This window comes from Mytilus galloprovincialis, chromosome 2 (genome assembly GCF_965363235.1).
Source record: "Mytilus galloprovincialis chromosome 2, xbMytGall1.hap1.1, whole genome shotgun sequence".
Classification (NCBI taxonomy): Eukaryota; Metazoa; Mollusca; class Bivalvia; order Mytilida; family Mytilidae; genus Mytilus; species Mytilus galloprovincialis.
In genome coordinates, this window is record NC_134839.1 from 58,529,164 (window position 1) to 58,541,399 (window position 12,236).

General features: G+C 31.9%; 1 protein-coding gene across 2 annotated transcripts in view; it reads left to right on the top strand.

Moving 5' to 3' along the window:
• LOC143063965 (uncharacterized) overlaps positions 1-2,443 on the top strand; it is a 46,341-nt gene extending 43,898 nt beyond the window's left edge. For both annotated transcript variants that reach the window (XM_076236438.1, XM_076236436.1), the window contains exons 7-8: positions 1,051-1,179; positions 2,357-2,443. In XM_076236438.1, coding sequence (XP_076092553.1) covers positions 1,051-1,179; positions 2,357-2,373 — 146 coding nt within the window. In that variant the 3' untranslated portion in view covers positions 2,374-2,443. The remainder of the gene's footprint in view (positions 1-1,050; positions 1,180-2,356) is intronic.
• The last annotated feature ends 9,793 nt before the right edge of the window (positions 2,444-12,236 follow it).

The window sequence follows — 12,236 nt, forward strand, 5'->3', positions numbered from 1 at the left end:
GATATAGTAAACTTGAAAATGATAGCAGATAGAATTCAGAAAATACACTTTATTCGTAGGATATGTATGTTCAAAGTATACAGAAAAACGTAAACCGGAAGTATAATCTGACTTAAAATTTCGTTCAATGACGGGACAATATCCGGATGTCTTTTTTCTCGTTTTTCTCCCAAAATAACTCAATCTGAATAATCATATGAATGGATGACAATTGCGACTATGCACTGTATCTATAGGACACAGAGGCGTGTTGATTAATGTATTGTGGAAAGAAGAGAAGTGACACACAAAATGAGGTCCTCTCGTTTAATAGTATAGATAAGAGTACTCGGGGACAGCATAATAATTATCGGGTTGACAGAGACTCTGTCTATAATATAGCAGTGATCGCCTATGAGAAGAAACTTGAAATTGATAGTTAATAGCAAATGCACTTTATTTATAGGATACGTTTGTTCATAGTATACAGAAACGCGAAAATAATGGAATTTAACACAAAAAAATAAATAACGGACTTGTGGAAACAAGAGAGAAGGCTGAAACTGTTTCCAAGTGCCTATGAATTTTGATACCTTATCTGAAATTCTCCAGACATGAACTCATTTTACAAAAATTTTCCCTACAACAGTATATATACTTTCCACCAAGCTCTAAATTCTCGCGATTTTGCGGGTGTGTTCTAGTACTCTTTAATTGAAGATACTTCTTGAATTTGTAATACAAAGCCAAAGACAGAGAAGACATGGCACAGTTAGTTGTTTATATGTCCGTTGTTTTGACAAAACTGAATGAGCAACACAACCAGACATTATAAGTTTATGTGGCAATAGTTCGGATCCAGTAGACACAACTGTGTAAACCTACATCTAGACATTTAGCGACACTGATTTGGCAATTCATACAAACAATATTACGTATTTTGTAAATTGATAAAAAACATATTAATACACAAAAGAGATGACACTTCAAATTCTAATGTTTCTATATCTGTAAAGGAATTTCAATTTCTTCATTGTTATCGTATTTCACTGAACATTGTTACCGTTGTAGGTTCTGCATGCCTTTGTGGAGACCATGGAGGTCAATGTGGACGTACATTTTGTCCGATTGCATTTGGATTCTATAAAGATTACAGACAACATGCCGACTGTCATTACTCAGAGTTCTGTTGTCTTCCTAGTACGTATATATAGCTTGTATTATCTAGTCGTTAATGTGATTATTCTGTTACATACATCAAAATGGTTGAGAAGTTGTAACATGGTTGATAAGATACATGTTAAAGTTGAAAAAAAATATCGAGAAAAGCAATACTATGAATTCATTATTATTCGTTGTAAACCAATTTGAGTACATTTCGTGGGTTGAGATGAACCAAGAATTTACGTTCTGGTAACGAACTGCAAATTCTCTATAGGGTTGTATGCAGATTTTGTCTAAAATGAAATATACACGAACATGCAGGTTTTCGTCAATCCATAAAAATTGTGGAATAGTACTTGCATATGTTCGACGTAAGAATTATCTTTGCTCTTAGCTAATTTCCGTAGTGTCGATGAAATGATATTTTTAAAAGTACATTGTCATGTTGGTATCCTGGTACCTTTGATAATTATTTGGTACTTTTTATGTTCATATCTTTTAAAAACACAATAATTCCATTTTGTTTCCTTTTCTTAATCCTTTAATGTTATTTGCCAATAAACAATAATAACCACTATCACCTCTATTGGTCCAGTTTACGTTAATTTAAGATGTACTAAGATTGTCGAAAATCAAGGTTTCACGTACACGTATCGAAACTAAGCAACACAGTAGACATAACAATAATTTATACAGACAACACACAATAGATTCGATTGTTAACGCCTTACAATTGTTAGCAATGTGCATAATACTTTCTTGGGGTTCAATTTAACAACAAAGAAAAAGAATTGGAACCCTTTTAAAATGTCTGAAAAATATTAATTAGTAGATTTAAAGACGTTTTCTGATTTTTTAGTATGATTTTTAACAGAATCATACCTCTATGATCAATTTATCACCTTTTGTATGTTCATTGTTCCTTTCCCTTATACTTTTGGTATTTTGTATGATTTTGATACATGAACTTAATTTATCCGGTGGCATGCATGTTATAAAAGTGGGACGAAAGATACCAGGGGGACAATTAAACTTATCAGATGCTTGCTTGTTTTTCTGTGTAGCCAAGATAAGCTTAACTTTCCGGTACGAAAACTCATAAAGATATTATCGTGCATCAAATTTATTGTTAACAATATAATAAAATTGATAAAGCACCATGTTCTATATTATATAATATATATTATGAATGTACTTGTTTCTTTTTTTCCAGGAAACTCGGGGTGTTAGTTATTGAAGTATACGAAACCAATGTATGCTTAAAGATATGACATTACAATAAATAATGTACATTTCGAAATATTGTTTATCATTCAACGCATGAGTTCATTGTTAACATGTTGGTTGGTTTTTTTTTTCACTTGAAAAAAATCAGTCCATTCGACATATCGGTATTGAATAACCAAGATTTATACGATGGCGACAAACACATATGGGACAAATACTCAAACAATGAAGTTCATACACATAGTAACAATACTGTGGTCTGTTTTTAAAAACTTTGGCTTTTTTTACCTCAGGAATAGATTACCTTGGCAGCATTTGGCAAAACTTTTATGATTTTTTGCTCCTCAATGCTCTTCAACTTCTGAATTTTTACGTTCTTAACTTAATTGATTCGAGCGTTACTGATGAGTCTTTTGTAGACAAAACGCGCATCTGTATTCTATGACTGAGTTTATTTACTACAATTTCACCCCGATTTATCTGCTATGTTTTTTCCGTATACAAAACTCAAACCCAAATAAGTCAATTGACATGCAGTATCTAATTTGTTTTTAAACAACATTTTCATGCATTACACAAAATTTATAAACTTTAAATTGTTATTTATTCCATTGTTGAAAAAACAGTTGTTTAGCTTTTGAAATTTATAAACCCGTTGTTATACGGTCTAAGATATAAAATGCCTTTCAATTCAGCTATGTCGACAAACTTCTTCGAAAAAATAACATTAAAAAAAATTAAGGCGAGTACATGAAATCAATTCTTATATCAAACAAACATGCCTTTGATATTTATAAAACTGTTTTAAATAGACATTAGGGACAAAACATCAATACTGGTCATTTGATAGCTATGATTTCTAGTAGAAACATAATCAGATGTATTTATTATCTAGAACGAAAAGTATCTTAAACGGCAAAAATATTAGAGCATCAAGCAACCACCCTTTCCTCCCCAAAACAAAAACACCATAAATTACAAACATAATTTAAATAAAACTACGGATAATGATTTTTTTAGTGCTTCTGTAACTAAAGCGTATCTTTGTATTTGCATTGATTGGAAAAAAGCATTTTTTTAAAAATAGAAATGAGCATTCTACAACATAATTTTATCTGTGAACTGCGATTCTTATATTTCTGTCGAATGCGTTTGATGTTTCTGTACTTTTTAATTGAACTTGATAAACAGAAAGAATACAGAACATACAATGCAAACATGCTAATCAGAACATACACGCAAAAATCAATACATTGCACACATCATAATCAGGACATACCATGCAAAAATCATAATCAGAACATACAACATGTACAATACAAACATCACAAACAAAAATTGCAGTGTTAATGATCCTAATTTGTTTTTGCCGATACATAACTTGGAGAAATCAATACAAAAAAAATATTTTTCAGAATTGTTTTTCATGTTTTTTTATTATGTTCCTACAGTGATTTCTGTTTTTCTTACACTTTCTTCATTTTTATGCATTAAAAGCAAATGCAAAGACAAAAAAGTTTTAAAAAAAAGTTAAAAAAAGTAAAAAAAAACCAAAAAAACACCACAAGCAAACAGAACTAAAGGCTGGATAATACAGACTTCACTGGTGGTAATTACAGGTTCTCCAGGAGGATAAACAGATCATGAAAACATAAAAAAAGTAAAATCACAAAAATACTGAACTCCGAGGAAATTCAAAACGGAAAGTCCCTAACCAAATGGCAAAATCAAATAATAAAAAACATCAAACGAATGGACAACAACTGTCATATTCCTGATTTGGTACAGGCATTTTCAAATTTCGAAAATGGTAGATTGAATCTGGTTTTATAGCGCCAAACCTCTCACTTGTATGACAGTCGCATCAAATTCCATTATATTTACAACGATGCGTGAACAAAACAAACACAATAGATAAATATTCAAAATATTGGTACAGCAGTCATCACTGTGGAAAAACTTTTGGGAGTTTTTTGGGCCTTAATGATCTTCAAATCTTGAATTACAATGAATTTTTGAAATATTAAGGCTTTTCTACCTCAGGAATAGATTACATTAGCTATATTTTGGCAAAACTTTTAGGAATTTTTGGTCCTCAATGCTCTTCAACTTCGTACTCTATTTGGCCTTTTAAACATATTTTGATTCGAGCGTCACTGATGAATCTTTTGTAGACGAAACGCGCGTCTGGTGCAAATATAAAATTTTAACCCTGTAATCTATCATGAGTTTATTCACAATTTTAAAACAAACAAATATTTAACAAAAAAGCACAAAAAGCATCTATCAAATTTAAAAACCACATGCATTGCTACGCGTGTTTGACGTCATAAAATGTAAACGTCACATATAGAAATTTAATATGAAAAGTCTTTTTGGTTTAACATCAACAAGATTTTTCGGTTTAGTAATTATTATTTATTAAGTATAGCCGTCGTCCAATGCTATTTCCGTGGCATGCAAGTTCCATGTCACCAGATGCACAACTTTTTTTTTAGAATGGGTTGAACAATTACATATCTGTATTTGATTGAACTGTTGAGATGATACGCTGGAAAAATAATTTTGTGTGTTGCCTGATGTCGGCCGTATTGTCATTTAGGAATATGAGAATAATCAGATTTGTTCCTGGTTTTTGCTATCGACACATGGCCATCATCAACTATAATCTTGAAGTACCGTCTTGGCGGAGAAGTTTCCCAAATACCATTGTCGTCTGAATACAACGATTAAATATCTATTTTGTGTATATCAATAACCAAAACGCAATTTGTTCGGCTGACTGGCTTTACTTTGCATATCTTCACCAGCCCAGTAGTCAGCACTTCGGTGATGACATAAATAACAATAATGGAATTTTTCGAAAAACTAAGAATTTTCTTATCCCAGGCATTAACTTAGCCGTATTTGGCACAACTTTTTGGAATTTTGGATCGTCAATGCTCTTCAACTTTGTACTTTTTTGGCTATTTTGATATGAGCGTCACTGATGAGTCTTATGTCGACGAAACGCGCGTATGGCAGTTTTAAGCCTGGTACATTTGATAACTATGTACACCACTGGGTCGATACCACTAATGGTGGACGTTTCGTCCCCGAGGGTATCGCTAGCCTAGTAGTCAGCGTTTCGGTGTTGACATGAGTATAAATTAAATAGTAATTTTTGTAAATTTACTGTTTGCAAAAGTATGTATTATTAAAAAAAACTAAAAAATTTCTTATCCCAGGCATAGATAACCTTAGCCTTATTTGGCACTTTTTGTAATTTTAGGTCAACAATGCTCTTCAACTTTGTACTTAATTGGCTTCCTATCTGATATGAGCGTCACTGATGAGTCTTATGTAGACGAAACGCACGTCTGGCGTATTAAATTTTAAACCTGGTACCATTGATAACTATTTACGTTATTTACCTCACCAAAGCAAATGCGGAATATATCTAAAGAGTGTACAATCGTATTTGGTCTGCTATGGATTGGAATATCTTTGTTATTGTTAAGACATATGGGGAAGTATTTAGTTTTGTAGCGTTTATTAAGTTTACCAATTTCAAAGCAATGAATGAAAACTGGTGTAAAATATATTCCGTTTATTATAACAGAAATAAATGTGAAATGTATTGCAATTTACAATAAATAGTAGTTAAATATTCCCTATGTGTTCAATTATTTATAAAATAACTAATCTGTGAAGTTATATATATTTTGAAGTTCTTTTCTAAAAGCAGCTGATCGTTGGCAATCCGAATTTGAAACTCTCCTATAGTCGACAAAGTTTACAATGTGAATACACATTGATACTCAAAAATAGATATTCCCTATATAGCTACTTCCGGTTAACGGTTACAATGTAAACATTGACGCTGTGTAGCAAAAGACTACAATTGTTATAAATGAATGTGTAAAAGGTAATTCCATACAACTTTAACATATATAAATGATTTGTTATGCGGTTCCTATGAAAATTACTCTGCATAACATCTGAGTCGCGAATGACAACATAAAATGTGCTACGAACTCCCGGTAAAATCATTACAAAAATATTGCGGGAATTATATGAAATACAAAAATGAACTGCACAAACTATTTGCATTAAACAACGTAATAACTTCTATCACGAAAGTAAATTAAGTTAAATAGCTTTGGCACAACAAGTTTCAATTTTTATGAATGGTGAATGCAACAATGGGAGACTGTCAGAGTCAGAACAAGATGATATATTGTGACGCAACCTTGATCTTCTAAATTCACATCAGTCAATTCATTATCCAACGAAAATGGCCAGTTAAAGTGTCTCGATTATTTCATTTGTTGGTTCATATTTATGTCCTCCAAGTCTATTTTAATTCGTCGGACGATGACGAGGATAAAACTGTGTCATGTTCTGTTTGTTGATGGTTCTGTTGTCTTAATATTTCTCCCTGATACCGCTCTAAATTATCATCCTTTAACATAAATAACTCGATCAATATCAACAACAGCGTTCATTTTGACACCCGAAAAAGTAGAGCTCAGGAAAAAAGTGTGAAATTTATCGTAAGTCTAAAATATTCCTTAACAATACAACCAAATATTTTTATCGTAAGATTAATTTTATACTTATATAAAGGTCTTAAGATTGATTTTTAAAAGGTCTTCTGTTTTTCGTCTTATCTACAAAAAGTAGGAAAAATTAAAAAATATCAGCCTGTTATTAGTTAATCCAGTCAATGTAAGTGAAATTTGGCCCAAACTTAAACAAATTGCGACAGAAACAAATTTGAGAAGTGTAAATGTCCTTTATAAAATATCAAAAGTCCTAAGAAATTGAAGTCGTTCAAGACACATTTTTTTTGAAATTTTATTGAAAAATCGCTGAAAACTGGATTTGTTGTATGTAATGAAATTATGAATAAAATATTCAAATGATATGATTTCAAATAGATGTAACTTCTTAAATCATGCCATATAAGCGAATTAAAAGGATTCTGTGTGCTGTTGCGTTTCGGTGTTGTGTCGTTGTTCTCCTCTTATATTTAATGCGTTTCCCTCGGTTTTGGTTTGTTGCCCCGATTTTGTTTTTTGTCCATGGATTTATGAGTTTTGAACAGCGGTATACTACTGTTGCCTTTATTTGACCAAACCAAGCCATTTTTGGGGTAAACATTGGTGATTTTGTTAAAAACTCGCTGAAAACTGGTTTTGTTGTATATATTGGAATTATGAATAAAATCTTCAAATAATATATGACTTCAAATATTAATAACTTCTTAAATCGCCATATCAGCGAATTATAAGGTCAATCCATTTTTGGGGTAAAATTTGGTGATTTTGAAAAAAGAATTGCTGTAAACTGGATTTGTTGTAAATTATGAAAATAATCTGCAAATGATATGCGTTCAAATAGTAATAACTTGTCATATCATCACATATAAGCAAATCAAAAGGCATAAGACCAAGTCAAGCCATTTTGGTAAAAAAATTGGTGATTTTGTAAAAAAACATTGCAAATTGGTATTTTTTTTTAGGTGTTATGAAATTCAGAAGCAAATTTTATTAAAACAGCATATGATTGTAATATTTAAATACAGCTAATCAAAGTCAAGAAACTGTTCAATGGTTTTTTATTAAATTATGTTGTTCAAATTAAGAAATATTTCATATCATCTTGTATCAGATTTTAATTTGGTAGAATGTTCTTAAGAGAATGGAATTTGACAGCATTTGTTATAGGCGACAGAGTGTGTTCCTGTACGTAAATATTCCCAACTAGAACATTGGGAGAGAAATTTCCTATATCTGAGAAGATCCAAACTTTCTAACTCTAATCCTCCATACAGATGAAGAAATATTTCCTCACCCGCTTTTGCTATTTCGTCATGATTCGAGTCATTCAAAAATGGCATGGCTTTTTCTTGCAGGTAATGTGAAGACATGATTTTTTTTTCTCAGAACAGCACCCTTTAATACCGTGTCCAAAAATATGGGACACGGTGTCACAGCCAGTGAATGCATGAATTACAGGCAAAATGTTGAAGATAGTATTCCCTAATTCTTAGGGTGTTTAATTAGGCTTAGATTTTAAGTATATGTTATGATGCTCGGATTGTGACCTAAAACAAGAGTATCACTAGCAAATCGGTGTCTTCTATAACTATTACCTGACTATTAAGCGCATGTTGAACAGCTGTGTAGACGATGGTTACATCGACAGCATTTGGCGCATTTACTACCTTATAATTACAATCTTGTAATTTCAATCAATATCTGTTTGTTGTACGCATTTTATAGGAAAACCTCCTTTTTCGACCTACATGGCATATCAGCAGGAAATTCCACCTTTGGAGTCAATATTGTAACGCCGTAGGGCTATGCTTAGTTCTTGTGTACCTTAAACCGTGTGATAAAACGAATCGTATAATAGTGGGACTTTGACTGTTTATAGTTTTACCGGTCAAAATTACACCAATATACAAGAAAGGACTGTACTATCCAGACAAGACTACTAAATACAAGAAGAACCTTTAATATAGCCACAACATTATGTTATCTATAAGGGATCGTTGAGTCTCTGGCTTTTGGTGAATATGAATGAGAAAGTTGGATATACAATATATAATTTATTAATTACGTATATGAAATATTTATAATATATTATGAATAAAAATGTTTTATTATTGTCAATATATTTCTGGGTAGCTGCCTGATCCTCTTGCACAATGTATTTTTCTGCGGAAAAATACTCGGAACCTATATAAAGATATGGAAATAACGGACAGTCTTCTTTCTTTAACTGACGGTTGCTATGACGTAGTAATATTCTATATTATAACTCTATACAATTTATAAAGTATCTAACTCGATACGTTATTTATTTGTACGATAATAATTTATACTGTTGCCTTAATTCGGACAAGTAACTAAATTCCTTTATATTCAGGAATTTTCTATAGGAAATAAATATACATATATTTTTCCTTAAATAATACTTTATTTGCTTTTAGCTGAATTTATATTTAAATTCAACTTTTGTACTTCTGAACCTTAATTGTTATGTACGAACACCGTTCACAATTTATTACGTAACTAAGGCCGTGTTCACATTGACCTAAACTCGGTGTTGTGTTAGTGTAACTCACACATAAACTAAACATAATTACGTTCCCATTGATAAAACTCAATGTTTACATGTAGTTTAAATCATGTTTTGTCTACATGCAGTCGATAGTCGATGTAGGCCTTGTGTAGGTTCAGTGTACACAAAACTAGACATTCCGAACTGTAATTTTTCCATTTATATGTAAAAAAGGAACGATTTTTATATAAAATTGATACTTTTAACACTTATTAATTAAGTTCTTTACAGAAATATATGTCTAAACTTGATATATTTATTTGTTATAAAAACACTTTGCGTAGCCTTATTAACCCCGTATCAAAACTCATCCATCATCATTGCCGAACACATAATTCCCTAGAAAAGGTCTTCCCGAATCGACTGGACGTACACACTGACAGAGAAATATTTGCCACTGGTCTTTACTCAAACAACAATTCACTCATAAATGCATTACCGAAAAAGGGTGAGGTTAATTGTTTGTTTGTGTAGAATCTCAGATCCGTTAAAATACAATTAGAAATAAAAAAAAATATCACCCTCTCCTTTTGCCAAAAGAAAAACCAACTTGTAGAAACAATACCATTTGAAACAAACAGAAAAGATAAAAATGTAGTGATCCTTAACATCGCAATTCTTTTTCTTTGTCTAAAAACACGCAGATGCAGCCTACATTTTTAATGCGTAGTCGAGACATCTTTAAACTACTGCAAATCACCCAAAATGACTTTCTTAAAGGAGCAACCACTTTACTTTAAAAAAAAAAAAAAGGGGGGGGGGGGTCTGAGTCCGAATTTTTCTCGCGCAAAGGTTAATATTCAATGTTTTTCGATGGTACCAACACCATTTAACACTAATGAATGGGGAAACTTTGGATTCAGACTATTTTTTCATTCTAATCATCTGTATGACCCGATTTTTTTTTCAATCAAATTGTGGAAAAATCCATCACCCCCTTTTTTTTATTTTTTAAGTCAAATGGTCGTTCCCTTACTGCTACAAAAGTTGTTCGAAAATTTGAGTTCGGTTCTACGTAATGAACATTTAAATGACATATAGTTTACAAGTGTGAACACATCTTATGTACAGGTAACTAAACAAGGTGTATAGATGTGGACAAATCTTATGTGAAACTAGTGTAGATTACACTAAACCAAATGTAAACATGTTTACTGTACACGGCGTTTGGTGTGAACACGGCCTAAGTGTAAGTAAAAGACACCCTCTTAAATGCATAAAACGCACGTGTTGAAGATACATAATAAACATCTATACCACGTGATATACAATTAAAATAAGTAGAAAAACGTAAACAGAGAGAACGTATGTTTTCCGGATTTTATTGCTATGCAGTTTTTGTAAACTATATAGATTGTAATAATATATTAACCACTTATAATAAGTTTATCTTGTGAATCCCCTGGTTCATTTGATAATTCACACACAGGGATAAACCTATCTGGGATAGTTGTACCTTTTAGGGTATTTGTTAACAACCAATAGTGCAATAAACTGAATAATTATTAAAAAAAAAAGAAAAAAAAGACACCCTCTTTGTATATTAAATTAATTTCTCTTTCAGAAATATTCCGTCTATAGAAACCTTTCCTTGTTTCTCTTTTAGACAAATAATTAAAACTGCTCTTGCCTTCCGCCTAGCAGTTCTTTTTATTTTTAGCTTCCGCCTTGAGTCTTGAAGCCAGACTGCTTAACACAGTCTGTGCGTGATGTTTTATAATAACATTTACGTGCAATATCCTCGTGCTTCTCACGAGGTCCCCTATGGTTACCTCAACAACCAATCAGCCAATCAGAAACTGATCTCTACGGGAAACGTCATACTTCCGTTTCCTACCTGAACAGACCTTTGTAAATATCTCTTTAATCCGTATTAACATATTCGGGAAATTTGTATAACTATATTCTAGACATGGAGAGGAATTTAAGCATGTCTCGTTTATTATGATACGAGTTTTCTAAGTGATCAGCCGCATGAAACAGCCATGAATATTGTGCCGTCTAGATTTCGATTGGAACAACGTCAGTTTGTTATCAACTCTAGACCGTCTATTTGTATATTCAGCTGTCACCTTCTATTAAAATTGTTATGAAGTTATTCCTAGGATTATGTGTGTTCTATGGACTATTCATTTAAGCTGGTAAGACTTGTGTACGCCGAGAACGACGATTATTGCATCCAGATTATCTACCTTGTTCTAGACAGTGTTTGTTTACGTCACATTCCAAAGAATGACAATGTCATAGATGTGTATGAAATTACAATACACATCTCTAACCGTTATAACGTTTGTAACAAAACCGATGTTACTATGAATTTCTATAACTACAACAATATTTATGTATAAGAATACATATTCTTTATCAACTATGAGCATTACGACTCTTTGTGTAAGGAAAATAAATATAAAAACTGTAAACAGCCTGGCTGTTTGTTTTTCTTTAAGACCTCTACAGGCTCTTGTGCGTACACTAATTTTTCATAGATATTCGGCGTATGGTACATGGTTCATGGCCGTGACATTACCCCCGTCAACCTTTGGCATTTGGCCCCCAAATGGTCGTACATTAGATATGTTAGTTTACCATAGTTGAAGTGACATGCGACTATCATGGTGAGGGATTCATTGGAATTCTATTTTTACTATGGTTTAGACTCTAGTTTGAATATATAAAAGACAAATACTCAGTAATCTTTTTCTTTACAATTTTTATATAGTTATATAGCATTAATTATCTACATTCATATATTT